Consider the following 19,961-nt stretch of genomic DNA (forward strand, 5'->3'; position numbering starts at 1 on the left):
GAGTAATTGGTTGACTTCAAGGCAGCCTGAATAAGCAACATCACAACACATACTCTATTCGTCTATGTTTATGTTCTTATCTAACCTACACAGGATTTGTTTCCCTTTCATCAGTTCACTAAAACGCTGTGATTGACATTCAAGCCATTAAATGTCTGTTTTTTTTTAAAATCTATATTATCGTTAATAAAATCTCCAAAAGTATACATTCTTCCTCCCAACTTTTTCTCAAGTATTCGTCACTCCAAGCTTCACAAAATTATTTAAATATTTTAGCAAAAACATGCAGATTCACGTATACCAGATTTATTTTTATTAGACTAATACTTTCAACTATTCGTGTCCATCATCCTAAAATACACCATGCGGTGACAATTGAACTTCTATCTGCTATCTGGTTGGACTGCTGTTTATTGATCTTTGATTCGCCAAGAATGCCCAAAGTTTATTCCCCTTAGACAGACCCTATTGCCATAACAAGAGCCAGACTTAGCAAAACTTTGTTTTATAATGAAGAGCTACTGAGAAGAACACGCTAGTTCTTCATGGCACAGACTGCAAAAAAACAACAACAAAAACTTAAAGCAACTTGATGCCCTGTGCGGCCCGCACCCCCTGCACATTGCTAGTTACGCCTCTGCCAGAATCTCACCCTTTCTAATAAAATTGAACCCTAACTTTATAATCCACCAACATGAAAAGTGACACATTGTCAGCCAGTCAATATCTTTTTTATTGCCTTATTTCCCTTTCATTTAGTATTCATTACGTCCCTTAAGAAAAATGGTCAATAATATTTTCCATTTAAATAATAAAATCAGTCATCCTTATTTTCACATGGCTGTATAGACTTGTTTGAGCTTTGTTGGATACAGAAAGCACAAAAATATATAGGGGGCCTACCTGTAAATGCCGATCTAATATTCGGTTATCGGACATATGCTTAAACAAGCTCCTTAAGTCAGGTAACTGCAGAAGACAGCAATGAGATTTGAAACGACTTTAACAATCTTGGCTTTCACGGCCACATTATCGTGTGCTCAAATTTCTCGGCTCATTCCAGACACAGACATAAATGCAACTTTGTTGGTCGGTAAGTTGAGCTTTATGTATTTCAGCCTAACCAGTGCCTTGAACAGATGATATCAATAACTGAACATAGGGATGGATTTACTTATAGCCAACATAAACTAAAGCTGAGGGCCCCAAAAGTGTTTCCAGTGATAGTTTTACCAGATAATAAAAAGGGAGTAGCTAGTGGGAGCCTTATATCTTAAATAGCTTAGGGCTTTATAAATTCTAAATCCGGCCCTGGACTAACACGTAGGGTTTAGTCTATTTTATAAGTAAGTTTGTCATTTATATAAAAAGCTAAGAAAACGGATGGCTGCCTGGTCGTGCAGTTTGCGCGCTGGATTGTCGTTCAGACTTATTGATGGTAACGGGCTCAAACTTTGCCGCTCCAATCCCCCGTCGTCCTGCGGGAGGTTAGGACTAGGAAGTAAATTATTTTTAACTATGAAGGAGCATGGAGGCCCCTTGGCTGAGCGGTAGAGCGCTTGGCTTCTGAACAGGGGTACCGAGTTTGAATCCTGGTGAGGACTGGAATTTTAAATTTTGGGATCTTTTGGCGCCTCTGAGTCCAGCTCTAATGGATACCTGACATTAGTTGAGGAAAAGTAAAGTCGGTTGGTCGCTGGTCGTTAACCGTAGGCCACAGAATCAGATGACCTTTATATCATCTGCCCTATAGACCACAAGGTCTAAAAGGGAAACTTTATTTTTTTTTTACTTTACTGAAGGAACATCCGAAACATGTAAAACATTTACAAACATTTAACGTTATATTCTTGCTGGTTTAGTTAAGGATGTGAAGATAACTAACTTCCGAAAACAACAGTGTCAGCCCAACATTGAGTCAGTAAACATTTAGTAAAGGCCTACCAGCCTTGTGTTAATAAACATTAGAGCAAATCCAATATTAAGTCAGTAAATGTTGTCATTAACATTTTTCTCATCCATTGTCTACCAGGTAACTCCATCTATCAGCCACCAAGAAGCAATGAGTACCAGTTACCTAACGATGAGAGAAGATATGCCGCCTTCATTGAATCACTTGAGAGCTCTAATTTGAGACCAAATACAACTCCAAGCATTGAGGAGGTAAAATACTCAACCTTGTCTTAGTCTTTAGATATACGTTCCTCTATACAACAACTAGTTTAATTATTTAATTTTGTCCGTCAGGAAATTTGTCTTACAATTTGTGCATTTTATCATATCTACATACTTGAATATATATATGTCTGGATCTGTTTATGTTGATCAGATGATTGATTCTCTTTAGTTTGTAGCAACAGAACTACAGATCAAGACATTTACAATAAAGTAATTAACAGGTGCTCATAAAATATAAATGTTTAGGTCAGAACGGCAACAGTCTAGTCTCAGTCACTAGAATAAACAATGTTACCTCTATAAAAGTCTAGCCTCAACTGTCCATTTATCTAGATCTAATCTATAGTCTCGCTTTGCGTTAATGACGTCACAATTGCGCGTTCACTAGCAGTCACCTAATATACATATATATATCCAAGTCTACGTTCATACACTATTGATTGCATCGACAGGTGAGTGTACTGCTAAGTAATGTCACAGCTATTACAGAGATTATTGACGATAGAGTAACCGGTGACAACACGACGGTCACTAGAAAGCTAGATCTGGTCAACCGTGTTAAAGCCGACTTGTCACGGTCCGTGTCCTACATAAATTTCTTGGAGCCCCTAACGTGGTATGGTAACGTTATGGGGTGAGTACATGTTTTGTAAAAATTAAGAAATAAAATCATTTTAATACTAAACCATTATTTCTAGAATTATACTTAATAAGCTTATTCAAAATCTACAATGCTGAATGACAAATAAACCTCAGAGTTTATTCTACATGAAATGAATTCTCCGGTTGGAGATGAATTAGTCACACCCTTCGCAAGCCTGCATCCAACAAAACTAGGAAAGCCACAACTTGGAACCCCCAAAGAAAAATGAAAAGGGTTACGCCTCAGGATACATGGCGCCTCGATTTGAAATCAGATGGGCAAGAGACTAGTTAGAGAGACTAGCCCAGTACAGAGACGCATAGAAAAGGATAGTTTTCTTAGTAATCGTAATCTTTGCTGCCCTTTTTTTGCTGATATAATCATTAATCCTTGGCGTTTCATTTTGAGCCTCTGTGTCTGTCAGTTGCTGTCCAAGGTATCAGTCGTTCCAGTGCGGTACCACCGTGGAGTCTTTGCGTCTACCGTGCATGTTCTACTGGCCGTACGGATGGTGCTGTCCTATACAAGAAGTCTACATCAGTAAATGTAACTGCAAGAAAGTTTTTATTTGTTTATAAATCTTTTTTAACTTGTATGCATCAAGAATGGCTACAGTAAAGTTTAGACAAAACACATTGTGGTGATGCAAGTACCTTTCAGTCTTTATTTGCAAAGAATTTAATAACAATATATGTGCATAAGGTTAACATTCAACGCAAACGAATTCACTAGATGTTTTCTTTCTCATTGTTGACAAGACACGCTCGTGACTGCTCTCCAGTCCACTAACTGTCCAGGTACACAACACTTGACCGTGTGTCACGGTTGGCCACACATGCCGTATAGTAACTAAGTCACAACACACATGGAAAGAAAGTGATCAGCTAACGCTGTGACAAAATAAATGTAGACGCTTGATAGATTTTTTATTAGCTTAAAATTTATAATAACAAAAGCCAATGAAATAAATATTAACAAAAGTATGCTGAAAAAGCAATATGAAAAAACAAAATATAAACAAACAAACAAAAAAAAAATACGCGAAAAAAACTAAAAAAAAACAACAGAGCTTATATAAGGGAACGAATAAAAAAAAACTGACATATCGCAACGATGCAAGATTTACCTCCCCTTTTCTTTATAAACCACAACATATTATTGAAATAATTGGTTAACAACTTTTTGATTGACTCATACATCAGATCTGACAATGAATAATTGTGCAGAGTTTCCACTTGATCCAAGAACGGAAAGTGGGAGAACTAACGTGTTTACAAGATTTGTAGGCCTACCAAACAGACGGACAGAGTGACTTGATAGAAGCTTTGTACAAATTGGAATATTTCGAAGCATCAAGACACTGTCTTTGAGTCCTAAGATTAAGAATTAGTGTACAATTTAACGTGACTAAGAAGACCCAGTTGCGACCTATACATTTTTCTAGACATAATGCAGACCAAGCCGTTGTCCGCGGGGTGGTTTATTAAATTTTTTTTCTCCTTCTGCACCATTTTTCGACAAGAACTTTTCCTGGGGACTCAAATGTATCTTCTGCAAACTTCGTGAGAGTTTTCCATTTTCCATTTTTCAGAAGTCATTGACTGTCTTAATGTCAGTGAAGGCAAACTTTCTCAAAGACGTTTTTGGAAACCTTAGTCATTCCAAAGTGGCTTTCGATAGCCATTCGCTTCCAGATAGATTTGATCCTCTATGCCAGTGAGGGCCAACTGGCGCCTGGGTTGATCTTTATAGTTCATGGCGCCCACAGACATACTGTAGATATAACTCATTCCAATAGGGAATCATTGTAGTGATGGGATTGTGTAGTCAAGACAGTGTTGTAAAAACTTTATAAAGTTCCCAACCCCCCCAGAACTATGTGTAATCATTTAAACAGCATTGTTATTCCAAAGATACAAGGTTAAAGCATAAACTTAAACAGAAACACTATTTAAATTAACACAAAGCAATTATTCTAGACCTTGGAATCATTATTATTATGAACGCACTTTATAAACAAACAATTCAATCGAAAAATTACAACGGTCACTGAGGCCCCCGAAGCAGTCAATGCTTCAGCTGATCTACTCTGCCCCCCCCCCCACCCCACTTTACGTTCTTACCTTGCTCGAATCATCTAAGGTATTTTTAGCACTTCCCGATGTCGTTTTTTTGTTTTAAACTAACCTGTAAACAGTTATCAAACTACTGCCATGCTGCACAATTCTTATGTTCTTGACATACACCAGCGACAAACTAACAAGTTTATTTTTTAAACCATGACCTTGACGCGTACGTTAGGAGACTGTCATATAAAACGATGCAGACTAATGCTTTTTTTTTTCCAATGCCTCTTTGCAGGACCTGTTATAAGCTGTGCTATAACTGCATCTACTCAGGTACCTGCGTCCCCCGATACACCTATCAGTCCTACCTGTCAGTGTGTTGGAATGGATGGCTCTGGTACTCACTGTACGTATTTCAGACTTACCTGCCCACCAGCTGTTACTGCAGCAACAAGGTTCTGTGTACCATGGCGGCAGAGGAGATTAACCCCATCGATGGCACTCAACGCTAAAAACGTATGTCTTAGCTCAAGCTGGACTTTACTGGACAAGCAAGTTACAGTCAGTGGACTACTTACACATATGGACCATATACTTTTGACTGTGCATCATTCATTAAGCCAATGAGTTAATCAAAGCTTATGGTTCAAAAAATAAAAATATGGTTTTAATTAAATGAACAAAAATTCAAGTTAAAAGTTTGCACCTGTATAATCATTATTTATATGTACTTGATATGTTGTACGTTTTAACTGTGTTGTATCCAAGTCTTTATAGCTATTAAACTTAATGACCATGAAGACAGTGCCTTGTATTTTTTTTAAATATGGTGTAAGCAAATCCAAGCCCGTGAACATGCAATAAAATATTGTTCACTGTAGTCATATATATATATATATTTTTTTTTTTACTTTTTTTGCCCAACTATTATTTTTTTAGCATTGCTGTTGGCTATCAATCTAAGACTTTGTTTTGTATTTTTGAGAAAACTTGAACAAGATAAGTATTTAAGAAAGCTATGATTAAAAATCTTTTTAAGGTCTGCTTGTCATAAATGTATTTGAGAACCATTTAGTTTAGTTTGTATTTGAGAACCATTTAGTTTAGTTTGTATTTGAGAACCATTTAGTTTAGTTTGTATTATGAGGACTGTTTGTTTCAATGTATTTATGCTTTAGATTTACTATACTTTTAAGCACACTTATAAGGCTCCGTGGTCGTGTGGTATGCACTCTGAAATGTTGGCTTGGTGGTCCCATGTTCTGATAAAACATCAGGAATATGTAAAACTATCAGATATCTCAGATATGAATGTAACTGTGTTAAAATGAAAATGTATTTGAGAATATATCGATTCAACAATTGTTTGATAGGCCATTGATTGAAAATGTATTTAGTAACCCCTTAGTTCATAATGTGAGAAGTCTTTGACTCACAATTCACTCTGTATTAAACACTCTGTGAGTCATCGTTACTTGAGAACCCTGTGATTGATAATGTATTTGAGCGCCCATTTATAATGTATTTAAGAAAGAATGACTTATCATTCTGAGAACCTTTTCATTGAATCGTCAGACTCGAGATAAATTTGAGAACCGTTTTGTCTCAACATGTGTAGACGCAAGATTTGTTTACAGAAACATCAAGATCTAAATAGAAGCAACATGAGACAACTCTTTGTACATCAAATTTAATTGTATTTAGCCATTGGATTGTTTTTCCTCCGCGTTTCCACCATAAAACGTGAAGCCTATTTCAATAACTACACACATAAACAAGTCGACTAACACTCATCAAAATGTCTAAATTTGGAATTGTCTTTGACTAAAATCAATATGGTTTTTATCATCCAGACGTTTAGCCGTGGACTCCAGCAATAGAACAAGAGTTGCTAAAAATGTCATAGCACCGACATAATGAAGAGGGATGATAAATGATCCTGTAGCATCCAGCATGGCACCTACATTCAGAGGAGAGAGAACAAAGTCATTATAAGGTTACTTGCCAACACAGAGAAGAAATAGACTGTCAACTAGAAACAAAAAGGGCCATAAATGTTCCTTGGCTAAGGAAAGAAAGAATGAGTTGAACTAAATAAATGTGCAGCCTGTTATCGATGAGCTAAAGGACATCGCATGGTAGGATTTCAGGAAGTTAAAGGATCTGTACAGTCTGTTATCAATGAGCTAAAGTAATTTGCGTATACTAATCAATGAGCTAAAGAGATCTGTATAGGCAATTATCGGTGAGCTAAAGTATTCTGTGTACACTAATCAATGAGCTAAAGAAATCAGTTCAGTCTGTTATCAATGAGCTAAAGTAATCTGCGTGAACTAATCAATGAGCTAAAGAGATCTGTATAGGCAATTATCGGTGAGCTAAAGTAATCTGTGTACACTAATGAATGAGATAAAGAAATCAGTTCAGTCAATTATCGGTGAGCTTAAGTAATCTGTGTATACTAATCAATGAGCTAAAGAAATCTGTACAGTCAATTATCAATGAGCTAAAGAGATCTAGAGGCGCTGTGGCTGAGTGTAAAAAGCTTAGCTTCTGAACCGTGAGTCCCAGGCTCAAATCCCGGTGAAGACTAGGACTTTTTATTTCGAAATCTTAAGGGTTCCTCTGAGTGTAAAAGTAAAGGTGGTTAGCCGTTGTGCTAACCACATGATAGAGTCGTTATCCTGGGCCAAAGAAACAGATTACCTTTACATCATCTGCCCTTTAGATCGCAAGGTCTGAAAGGGAAATGAGAGATCTGCGTTGTCTGCTATCAAAGAGTTAAAGAAATCTGCATTATAACTTACCAATGAGATGCATCTGTGTAATGATATCAAAAGGCGATGTAACAATTAAATGCTTACATTTGGTTACATCGTGTAAGAAGCTTCTATCAAAACTAACAACGAAAGGTCTTTTCAAGTACTTACCTAAAACTGGATGATTTATTGAGAGCACAAGAGTTGCAATGGTTATGGTCAGACCGTTGGCTTTGGCCAGATTCTCAGCACCAAAATAATCAAGCATCATGGCGTGAGAAAAGTTTTGCCTGAACCCCCCGAAGGTGCCGACCAGGACAGCGAATAAGACAAACAGGGAGTAAGTGTTGAACAGCCGCGTACACTGACACAAGATGGTGATCACAAACGTACTGAATGCGACCATCTGAAAACAAAGGCAAGAGGGAAAATTTTTTATATTAAGCAAAAAGTATTTATATAATTACGTAATGATTAGCAAGGCACTTTGTCCCTAAACTTAGGGGTGCAGTGTTTAACGTGGCCACTGTTATGACACGATTAGGAATTTGGCGCGAAAAGTTGTTTCATAAAAAGAGAAAGTTTTGATTTAGAGACAGTAATGTGATTATTTAAAAAAAAACTAGACTGGTATTTAAAGTAAACACAGAAAACTTTTGGCAGCTCTATAGTAAGGTCAACCGTTCCTTACACTAAGTATTAAACTCCATGTTCGACATCGTTGATCACCGTCGAGAACCTTTCGTCTGTGTTAGTTCGTTAGTTGAGTGTTGTTAGGGCAAGTTTAGTCATAAATTATTTGTTTCGGAAATCGAGGAAGTCTGACTTAGTGACAAAGAGGTGACTAGTAAAAAACAAGACTAGGTTTTAGGCAGAGCGAAATATCAGCCGGTGTAAACAGACTACTTCCAGGACGCCATAGAGGTAGGAAGCTTGTTATGAACGTCGATAGTTAGTTGACATTCGACGGTTACCTTCTTTGCTGTTAAATTTCTTGTTCGGTATCAGCGTCGACTAACTTATATTGATTGTTCAGCATTTCGCCGGTGTTATTGGACTTCGTTTGGTTTATCTGCATTAGACACTGCAGAAGCGCCAAACAGTGTTACCTCCGTTTAGCCTTATCTGCAAAAGAATCAGTGATCTATATATTTTTCCGCTGCCTGCAGGTGGCCGATTTAGTTTCTCTTATCACTGACTACACCTGTATTAGTCAATACCTATTCTTTTGGTCTCGGGCGTGTATCACAGAGCTTTTGTAAGAGATCTTCTGCTGTCTCTTAAGGAAGCCATTTGCTATCAGGTGTTCACCCTAGCTTGTTTTGAAGGCGTTTCCATGGGGATATCCTGTGCAGTTGTCCTTCGTTAATCTCGCCAAAAAAAAAAAAAAGACTGCGTTTAGCGAAGGATCATACTCCATATAGGATAGGTATCAGGTGACCTGTTCAGTGCAACTGTCAAACTGTAAGCATTTGTCTATATGCTTTCTACAACAGCATTGGTGAAATAAAAAGTAAAATCTCATGAAAACAAAGTGAAACTATACTCTTAAACATAAAATATAATCTTAGTAATGAAACAAAACGAATTAAACCTTTGTCTTTGAGACAAACTTCAAATCTCCGAGAAAGCCTGTGATGACTCTGGTCAGTAAATCCATCAGTCCGCTGATGGTCATTAGAAGGGCCGAGTCAGACTTGCTTATACCAGAAGTGAAGGCGATGATGGGCATGTAGATAGATAAGTAGTTGGTGAAGACGCCAAGGCCAGTGAAGACAACCATCATACGGAATAGCCAGCTCTAGTGGGGTCACGTGGGAGAAACAGAAAGAATCAGGAAGTCCGTAAGAAAACTTGAAAAATTAGGACATACAATTCGTTTTGAATGTTTACAATAAAGAAAGTTCCAACTTGACTGGTAAGTATTCTATGGACAGCTAAAGACAAGAAGATATTGGTGCATTTACGGTATGAAAACTTGTGTGTGTGTGTATGTGTGTGTGTGCAGTGTATATGTGTGTGCGCCTGTGTGTGTGTAAAAGAGATATAGAAATAGAAAGAGATAAAGGGAAAGAGAACGAACGAAAGTCAAGCATATAGAGAAAAAAAACGAGATGTGTATGTTTTAAAGAGAAAGAGAAAACTTTATCTGTATGTTTTAAAGGGAAAGAGAAAACTTTATGTGTATGTTTTAAATGGAAAGAGAAAACTTTATGTGTATGTTTTAAATGGAAAGAGAAAACTTTATGTGTATGTTTTAAAGGGAAAGAGAAAACTTTATGTGTATGTTTTAAAGGGAAAGAGAAAACTTTATGTGTATGTTTTAAAGGGAAAGAGAAAACTTTATGTGTATGTTTTAAAGGGAAAGAGAAAACTTTATGTGTATGTTTTAAAGGGAAAGAAAGAACGAGAGAGTAGGAACGCAAGATAAAAATCAAATGAAAGAGGAGTTATTACAAGAGCTAGAGACATTCAAAAAGAGATAGAACTATAGAGAAAGAGCGAGAGACAAATTAAGAAAAACAAAACAGACAGAGTGAGTTGATGTAAGCTTTGCAAAAAATAGAAATTAGAAAAAAAAAACATACGGAGACAAGAAAAACTCTAAAAGAATGGAACATCAAAACTACGGAATGGCAATATGTATGGGAACATGTAGACAAGAGTTAAAGAGTTAAATCTATTAAAAGCTAACTAGACAATTACCTTGAAAAGAGTTAAATCTATAAAGTTGCGAAGTTGACAGATGCTCTTGGTATCTTTAACTTCCACTATCTCTGTGGCTATAACGCAAGGGACATCACCACTGCTCACAATGCTAAGCTGACTAGTGTAATGGTTCCTAGTTTCATGCAGAACGTTCAGCCTCTCTGGGGTTGAAAGTGCTATCTCCATGTCACCACCATACACCGTGCCATTATTGCCCTTGGCGTTATCTCCCTTGAAACCGTTGTGTCCCTTGCATTCAGATGTTTCATGTGGATTTTCTTTTATTGTTTCCATTTGTGAAAGTTTGCTATACGGTGTACGGATATAGCTAACAGAAGAACTGGCTTCGTCGCCATGATCTGAAACTGTGACATCCATTGTGGTTAAACGTATAGATTTACTGTCTTTAACTTGAGACTCAGCCTCATTTGTATTTGTTAACAATGGCTCTGATGTTTCAGCTTGTTCAGTGGCTTCATTATAGATTGGTGTTCGAGGCTCATGATATTGATACTCTGTGCTTGCAAAGGCATTTTGTCTTCTGTAAATTGTTTAGTATTGTTATAAATCATGAAGATTATTGACAAAGAATAACACTGATTGTTAAAACATTAGTGAACACAAGTATTAGTTCATAAACTTTCTAATTCAAATTTCTTGGATACAAGATTAAGGGATTAAATGACCGAGGATGCAAAGAGAGTGGATTAAATGACCAAGTAATGAAGTGATGGGGACTAATGGACCGGGGATGAAGTGATAGGGACTCAAAAAATTAATACCTTTGTGTATCTGGTTCACAAATTCTAGTTCTAACTTAAGCTTATAAGTCTAAATTTTTCAGTTCATCAGTTCTAAAAGGGGACGCTTGTATTCAGTGTCTGATATATAACGTCATCTATTCAGCGTCCGATATGGAATGTCCTAAATGCAGTGTCCTAATTTGTAATGTCCAATATGCTGTGTCCAAGATCTTGCGGTCCTTATGTAGTACTTACTTGTAAGACTCTACAGGCCGTAATAACATGTTGCATGCTATAAGATGAAACTCCACAGCAGACATAATCAGCAACGTTCCTCGAAATCCAAATTCTAATCTGTGAAAATAATGTCAAGTTTTGTTTTATACTTTCCACAGTTGCATGATGTCTCCACTGAAGATATTTGTTTAAACTTATGTTCTAAAAGGCAAATTAACAAAAAAAAAATATGTCCATGTATGTAGAAAAAAAGGATATACCCGTTCCATATCTTTATTTTGTTTTTAACCCGACATCATGGTTCCATCCTATCAAAAGACCCTTCTGGCCCCTCTCATTGGATTCATCCCATTATGATTTAACTCTTAGAAATGTGTGAACGTAATCACTGAATTCAGTTTATATGTAAACAAGCAAAATACAAAAAAAACTTAAAAAAAAACAAAGCTTATATCATGGCTTATATTAAGTGAATCAATTGGATTGGATCAGTCATGTCATTACATTTGTAATAAGTCTCCGGCGACAATCGATAAAGAGTTATTCAGCTTATACCACCACATCAGTCAAGTACTATTTCTTTCCATTGTTTGAGATACCAAACAAAATAATTTATTACGAATAGTTAATTAACTAATTGGTTAATTTTTTTTATTGATTTTTGTGTTGTCATGTAAAAGAAATAATTTTGCCAAATTTCAGCTTGATCCGAGATTGGGTGTAGGTGTCGGAGAAATAACGTGTACAAACGTTTGGCTAGACAGACAGAGAGAGTTGATATCTCGAGCTTAGTTGTGTTTGCTGATTGCCTAAAGACTAACATGGAAACTTTTTCCCAGGTACCACCCCTCTCAAAAGAGATCGGACCTAAGCGAATGTAAACTCATAGCACGGCGCCTTTGCAATATGGACAAGAATAAAAAATCAATTTATTTTTTAAATGAATTTATTTTGGTAAAAGATATTTTGACTATAGATGTGTATGATCTTTTTGAAAATCATTTGAATACTATTTATCTATTTTTTTAGCCTTACCGTGATGTATGAAATTATGACAAAAAATTCGCATTTCAGCTTTGAGAGAATAAAATATATTGAATCTGAGAATTTATTGTGCAAGGATGTCGAGAATAGTTAAGTCTCAAATTTGATTGCATCTTATCTTATCTTATGTAATTGCATCTCTGAACAGATTATATAATTCAAACTAATCTACACATTTACCGAAGTAATTCTGCTATAGGAGGGAATACGATGTATCCAACACAAAATCCAGAATTGGCTAATGCTGTGGCAAGGGCCCGTCTCTGTTTAAAGTAGAATCCTACCAAAGACATCGGACACACCAGCAGGCCTCCAAAAGCGATCCCTGCATGGAATTAATGTTTAATGAATGAGGAGAGTGGGTTGTTGAAATAAGTCGGGTGAGAATAGCTCGACTGAAAAATAATTGTATATGTATAAGTAAGGTGTAAGGTCAGAGAGTATTAAATACAATCAATCAATCAATCAATCAATCGTTATGTGTTAATAAAATGTTAACAATTGATTTCAGTGACATAAGCATAAATAGATACACAGACAGACAAATAAATAGATAGATAGATAGATAGATAGATAGATAGATAGATAGATAGATAGATAGATAGATAGATAGATAGATAGATAGATAGATAGATAGATAGATAGATAGATAGATAGATAGATAGATAGATAGATAGATAGATAGATGGATAGATAGACAGATAGTTGGGTGGATGGATGGGTGGATGGATGGATGGATGGATAGATAGATAGATAGATAGATAGATAGATAGATAGATAGATAGATAGATAGATAGATAGATAGATAGATAGATAGATAGATAGATAGATAGATAGACAGATAGATAGATAGACAGATAGATAGTGTATAAGAGAGTGAGAAAGGACACCATAACGATACAAAGAGAAGTCAATAAAAACATTAACAAAAAGAGAGAACGAGGCAGATAAAAGAGAGAACGAGAGAGAAAGAGGAAAAAGACAAGGACAAAGAGGATAGAGATATAAAAGACAAAAGATAGCGAGATAGTGAGATGATCTTGTATTAAAAGCAGTTCCACAAACCGACATACCCTTGACAAAAAAGAGCAAAAGAAAGACTACCATATTTGGCGCCAACGAAACGAGGACATCAGTCAGCGCATTGAGAGCAGCAGACGCGACAGTGATCGTTCGAATACTAAACTTATTCATGAAGACGTTGGCAGTTAGTATGGCTGAGGAAAAGAAAGTGAAGAACAAAATATAATGTTTAGTGCTATATTACATATACTACAAAATCAATACAAAAATAAGACGTAAAGTAAAGAACAATAAATAGGTTTCAGTAATATACATAAATATTGGGGATTTTCACTGTAAATTTGAAATAACTTAAATTGCTCTTTACTTGCATTTAGTTCTTTAAGCCATAAAATACAGGAACATTGAAAGAGCAGAGAAGGCGATATGAATAACTGTAGAGGCGCTATAAGGACCCCCCCCCTCAAAAAAAAAATAGAGATTGAGAGAGATTTTGAAATAGACAATGTCAAGGACGCCATATAGAAAAATCACTGTTGCCAACTAAAATAACAGAAATTAGTTTGCGCTACAAGGGAAGGAGAAAAGAGATTTCATTTTAGGGTGCGCAATTGCGCAACAAATTATCGTAGTCCTTTTAAATTACATAGACTGTCATAGACGATCTACACTTCCTATTTCTGTACACCGGATGCACCAAAAGCTCGAGCTATTTATAGCTATCTGCCATATATGAAAATCTCCAATATATATATATAAATAAATAGAATATTAATAAATAACTATAGAGTATAAAGAAGAAAAGGGGAACTAACTAGCTGTGACGCAGCATTTGGGAACGTACATATAACACTGCCTGAGAGAGCGTGGAATGTAAACATAAGGGAAACAACTTTGTTTGATTCCTGAAAGGCCTGGCCAATGTCTACAAAGAGCACTGACAGCGAGCGGTTATAACCAACCGTGATCATCAAGTTCAGAAATGCACCTAAAAATAAAATAAATTCACATCAGTTTAAAATTTTACATTTAACATACGTAAAACGATAGACAACTATAGCCTAACTGTATGATGATCGCCGATAGCCTTGTTATCGTCACTGAATGGTCTATATTAAATTTTTAAGTTGTCTTTTTTTAACAATCTTCAAATGAAAATATGTTGTTTTTTTTCTTCGCATTGAGAAATCGAATGATTATATTTTGTTCATCAATCAAACAGGCGCTTACAATTCTTTCTTAACAGCTTACTGACATCTTTAGGCACCATAGACTGAGACTGAGAGTAAGACTGAGATTAAGACTAAGACTGACACTGAGACTAAGACTAAGACTCAGTATAAGACTAAGACTCAGTATAAGACTAAGACTAAGACTCAGTATAAGACTAAGACTAAGATTAAGACTCAGTATAAGACTAAGACAGTATAAGACTCAGTATAAGACTAAGACAGTATAAGACTCAGTATAAGACTAAGACTCAGTATAAGACTAAGACTCAGTATAAGACTAAGACTCAGTATAAGACTAAGACTAAGACTCAGTATAAGACTAAGATTAAGACTAAGACTCAGTATAAGACTAAGACCAAGAGTCAGTATAAGACTAAGACTCAGTATAAGACTAAGACCAAGACTCAGTATAAGACTAAGACTAAGACTCAGTATAAGACTAAGACTCAGTATAAGACTAAGACCAAGAGTCAGTATAAGACTAAGACTCAGTATAAGACTAAGACCAAGACTCAGTATAAGACTAAGACTAAGACTCAGTATAAGACTAAGACTCAGTATAAGACTAAGATTCAGTTTAAGACTAAGACTCAGTTTAAGACTAAGACTCAGTATAAGACTAAGACTAAGACTCAGTATAAGACTAAGACTAAGACTCAGTATAAGACTAAGACTAAGACTCAGTATACGACTAAGACTAAGACTCAGTATAAGACTAAGACTCAGTATAAGACTAAGACTCAGTATAAGACTAAGACTAAGACTGCTTCCATTGGAAATGTGTTGTCATTACAAGGACTCTTTTCTCAAATAAAAACAACACACAACATTCACGTGAAACAGTTATTGCTTATTGCTGCAGTCTTATGTGGCCTAACAGCTTTAACCCATTGAAGTCTGGTTCTGTAATCATCACCAATTCTTTTCGGTAAAGACTACTATGAATAAATCAGTTTGCCCCCTGGTGTTCCTCAATATTTCTGCAATTTGAATTTGTTCTTATTGTTGTTCTTATTGCTGAAGCGTCAAAAATTTGGATTGAACACAAATTAACATCTAATAAGAATAGATTTAAACCTGGTTTTAATTATATTAAAATATTCTAGTAAAGTAAAGTAAATATCTTCTGTCAGACCTTGCAATCTATAGGGCAGATGATGTAAAGGTCATCTGTTTCTGTGGCCTACGGTTAACCAGGGTGTCATGTGGCCAGCTCAACGACCAACCGCTTTTATTTTTCCCAAACTAGTGTCAGGTACCCATTAGAGCTGCGTGGACTCAGAGGAGCCCAAAAATTCCAGTCTTCACCAGGATTCGAAACCGGGCCTTAGAGTGGAACCCTCAGGGAACAACACATAGAGGAAGACCAAAAAACATGGTGACGCAGTATACTAGAGGAAGCCGAGAGGACCGGAATAAGCTGAGAAACCATAAAAAAAACTAGCAAGAGACAGTGGAGAGAAGCGTGTTTTTGCTGAGGCCCTAAGTTCCATGAGGAACTGAAAGGAATGATGATGATAAAGACGCCATCTTGTTTTAACTGACATAGAAGAGAGGTTCCGAACGACACAGCTGGAGATTTCTTACAAAGGACAATGTTGTTGTTTTTTTGTTTGTTTGTTGTTTTTTTTTTTGTTTGTTTGTTTGTTGTTTTTTTTTGTTATAGTTATATGGATTTTTCTTTTTAAAAGAATAAACAAATTAGCATAACATTTCTATGACATGTTCTCAATAATTCCCTCAGGAACTATTATTTAAAAGACTCACTAAAGGCGATGACCCAGGCCCATCCTCTGTCCACAGGCAAAGTTGAGCTGTCCTCTGGCGACTCGGCTTTCTCTACCGCACTCTCTGCTTCAGTAGAGGTCCGTTTTTCAAGTGCTGGGTCATCTTGGCCGCTTCTAGCAACCTGCTCCTCGAGTGCAGTGACGTCATTCACACTCATGGTGCGCTGCTGGTTACGGAAAACAAAATCATTTACTGCATTCGTATCTGTGGCAAGCGGAAGAGACGAAAAACCAGTAAATTAGACGTTAAACCCAGATCCAATATTTACATGTCGATCTAGATATACAATGACATTTAAGAGTGCTTAGAAATATAATAATGTTTCTTTTTTTGGCTCCTGATATTTCGAAATTTATGTCCAGAAAAAAAGATTGTTCGAAGTGTAGAGTAAACGTTTAATAGATGTACATTTCTTTGTTTGTGTAACGATGTTACAATTCTTAAAACTTACAGACTTTCCCTTTGAGCTTTGATGTGTCTAATTAATATTGGTCACTCGATGCGTCGTTCAGTCATAATAAAGCCTTATGTTAGATTCCTCTGACTTGTTAGTACAATACATAAATAAAGAAATAGTAATTCTAAGAAAACCAAGAAAACAAATATGTCCTCCTACCCACCCACAAGTAGAACGGGGAAATGTTTTCTATTCGTTGTGTTTCAAGTAAAAACAAACAAACTTAAAGTGCACAAAACAGTTCTTATGCAACTATTACTCTTCAAGTTTTTCTCTTTCAAAATGTGGCAATTTATTTAAAAGTTCTGTTTTTAAGTGTTTTGTTGTTGTTATTGTTTTTTTTTTTTTGTTTTTTTTTTTTTTTAACGGTTTGGGCAATGTATCAGGTTTCAAAATCTCTTAAGAGACAAGCAAAAAAAATATTCTAGTATTATTAGTTATAGTTTTAAAGCCCTTATTAAAAATGAAATAAACACGAAAATTGAAAATAATTTAGGTCATATACGACTGTGGTTCTAATGATTATAATCTCATTAAATAGATGAAGAAAACACCACACTTAGCAATCTTTATTTACACATATATCATTAAATTGTTTAGGACCTAATTTCAGATATATGTAGTAGATTTTTTTGTACCACTATTAAACCAAACTTACCGAATTTACTCTCATATACCTCCCCCCTCCCACGTTGAGCATACGCGTATAACCCGCGCATGCGTATAACCCGCGCAAATGACAAAATAAGTAAAAACAAAATAGTACAAACCATACCCTTAAATACCCTGCATGTGACTTGTTGTAGACTACCGGTACATTAAGTACTATCATCGGTACTATCGGTTTTCTTGTGGTTTATGATGAGATATTCATAGTTCATAAGGCTTTCCCATGTACATCCCACAACCACACAACGAACTATATGAGGTATAGAGACCTACCGGCTATGACTTAGTTTCCGTTATGACATATTTATGTGTAAAATAATTTTTGTATACCTCCCCCCCCCCAAACTTTGTATACCCGCGGGTTATATGTGCGAAAGTACGGTCTAGACTAGTCTAGAGGTATGTCTGTTTGTTAAGGAGGACAGAAGGAAGGTATATAAGGAAGCATTGCATATAATAGGAATGGCCAGCTACAAAACTTTCATGTTACGTCTGCAATAAATATTATGATCATTGAAAATATAGAGTTGCCAGTGCATCTCCCCCCCCACACACACACACCTTTAACTTTGTATTTTATTAGTTGTTGTTTTTTTTTTCCTTTTTTTTGTAAATTAAAGCTCAGTGTTTTATGTACTATTGCTGCTATACTTTTGAGTTTTCTTTCACGACATATCTCTTAGAAGAGATTTATACTACTTGGCTAGAGCGAACAATGAGTGAAAGTATTTGTCTACGACGTCTAGATGTCATACGCAAACACGCTGAAAAAATGTGTCATAGACCGTTGATAAATAGTATCTAGGCCTACGCTAAACTAGCACAACTGATTAATAAATGTACACTTACCGCTACCCGGGAATAGCAGACGTCAGCTGTGCCTTTTTTTTTTCGTTACAGTTAATATTTCACCACATTTATTGGTTTTGATCTTACATATTGCATAAAAGTTCTAGATAGGACTCTCTGTCTCTGTCTCTCTCTTATGTCCCTTTACATGTAGAAAATAGTTCCAGTTAGCTCACTTTGTTGTGTCAACCTATCACTTAACACTGATAACATGTTATCTTTAAGATATGCCCACTTCACAACTCTAAAATATATATATATATCCGAGACGCGTATTATAGAATAAAATAAGTCTTCCTCGCATAGTGTTGATACTTCAGTTTATCTCCAAAGTCACGTCACCTTGCAATGGCCTGGATGTCTATAGTGGTTTCAGCTTTGGGTCTACAGCAGACACATGAAAAGGTCAAAAATCATGACAACATGGTGAGAGGGGGAAAGACAAGGAGGCCATGGCATGCTAATTGTGGGTTAAGGGGGAAAAGTAAACACACAGGGTCTCGAGTGTCCGGTGTTCATTATTATTTTTACACACTTTTTTTTATTTCACTTTAACGTGTGGCTGTCGTTCCGTCCGTCCGTCTTTACAGTCTCGTTTTTTTTTTTCGTTTCTTTTTTTTGTGTAAAAAATTAATAGCTAGGATGGACCCCACGCCCAGAACAAGTGTGGTGTTTACAACCAACGTGTCTACGTGTATGAAACTATATAATACAGACGATACTTTTAAAAAAGCAAATGATTACGTCCTACGCGTCATGCATTCAGTCATGCATATTAAAAAATGACCTAAATTCTGCCAAGTCACTGGTTTTCCTGGCTAGCTCAAGCAACCCATTCCATGCTCTAATAGCATTGTGTGGCTTGCCTAAACGAAGTCTTCTTACCAATCTAAGCTTCTAAATATACTCCTGTCTCTAAGTAATTTCAAACCTGGCCTAAATAAAAATAAAATTCTACTTGACATGGTGTCCATGGATTCTCGACTTTTCGTCATCTAAGAGTTAAATACGAGTTATTACTTATTTACTGTATTTAGTAATTAATTGATCCTTTCGATTCCCAGTGGGGCATAGATTTGCAACAGTACTTTGCCATCAGACTCTATTCTGGTCGATTCCACTCAGTTGGGTCTATGACCATCCTGCCTTCTCTTTTTCTTGGTCTATCGATCTCCGTGTGTTTCATACTTTCTGCAGCCTCTCTCTTGATCTATCGATCTCCGTGTGTTTGATACTTTCTGCAGCCTTTCTCTTGGTCTATCGATCTCCGTGTGTTTGATACTTTCTGCAGCCTTTCTCTTGGTCTATCGATCTCCGTGTGTTTCATACTTTCTGCAGCCATTCTCTTGGTCTATCGATCTCCGTGTGTTTGATACTTTCTGCAGCCTTTCTCTTGGTCTATCGATCTCCGTGTGTTTGATACTTTCTGCAGCCTTTCTCTTGGTCTATCGATCTCCGTGTGTTTGATACTTTCTGCAGCCTTTCTCTTGGTCTATCGATCTCAGTGTGTTTGATACTTTCTGAGCCTTTCTCTTGGTCTATCGATCTCCGTGTGTTTGATACT

The 19,961-nt window shown here is 36.3% G+C and overlaps 2 protein-coding genes across 6 annotated transcripts; one reads left to right on the forward strand and one right to left on the reverse strand.

The window, feature by feature from the left end:
- The first annotated feature begins 816 nt into the window (after positions 1-816).
- Positions 817-5,687, forward strand: LOC106055737 (uncharacterized). 2 transcript variants are annotated; one of them, XM_056012881.1, is made up of 4 exons: positions 817-1,093; positions 2,033-2,163; positions 2,631-2,812; positions 3,246-3,414. In XM_056012881.1, the coding sequence occupies exons 1-4, from the start codon at positions 985-987 to the stop codon at positions 3,397-3,399; spliced, it is 576 nt and encodes a 191-aa protein (XP_055868856.1). In that variant the 5' UTR covers positions 817-984; the 3' UTR covers positions 3,400-3,414. The 2 variants fall into 2 exon arrangements, with proteins under 2 accessions (XP_055868856.1, XP_055868855.1); XM_056012880.1 differs by lacking the exon at positions 3,246-3,414 and adding an exon at positions 5,183-5,687 and having other exon boundaries at positions 818-1,093.
- Positions 3,510-18,766, reverse strand: LOC106077830 (monocarboxylate transporter 14-like). 4 transcript variants are annotated; one of them, XM_056012878.1, is made up of 10 exons: positions 18,398-18,766; positions 16,402-16,626; positions 14,247-14,390; positions 13,453-13,596; positions 12,560-12,704; positions 11,354-11,452; positions 10,353-10,896; positions 9,241-9,447; positions 7,818-8,052; positions 3,510-3,670 (listed from the first exon to the last, which is right to left on the reverse strand). In XM_056012878.1, exons 2-10 carry the CDS (start codon positions 16,577-16,579, stop codon positions 3,525-3,527), a joined length of 1,842 nt encoding a protein of 613 aa, XP_055868853.1. In that variant the 5' UTR covers positions 16,580-16,626; positions 18,398-18,766; the 3' UTR covers positions 3,510-3,524. The 4 variants fall into 4 exon arrangements, with proteins under 4 accessions (XP_055868853.1, XP_055868852.1, XP_055868851.1 ...); XM_056012877.1 differs by lacking the exon at positions 3,510-3,670 and adding an exon at positions 6,562-6,847 and having other exon boundaries at positions 16,402-16,588; positions 18,398-18,762; XM_056012876.1 differs by lacking the exon at positions 3,510-3,670 and adding an exon at positions 6,562-6,847 and having other exon boundaries at positions 18,398-18,762.
- Positions 18,767-19,961: the final 1,195 nt, after the last annotated feature.

This window comes from Biomphalaria glabrata, chromosome 15, assembly GCF_947242115.1.
Source record: "Biomphalaria glabrata chromosome 15, xgBioGlab47.1, whole genome shotgun sequence".
Classification (NCBI taxonomy): Eukaryota; Metazoa; Mollusca; class Gastropoda; family Planorbidae; genus Biomphalaria; species Biomphalaria glabrata.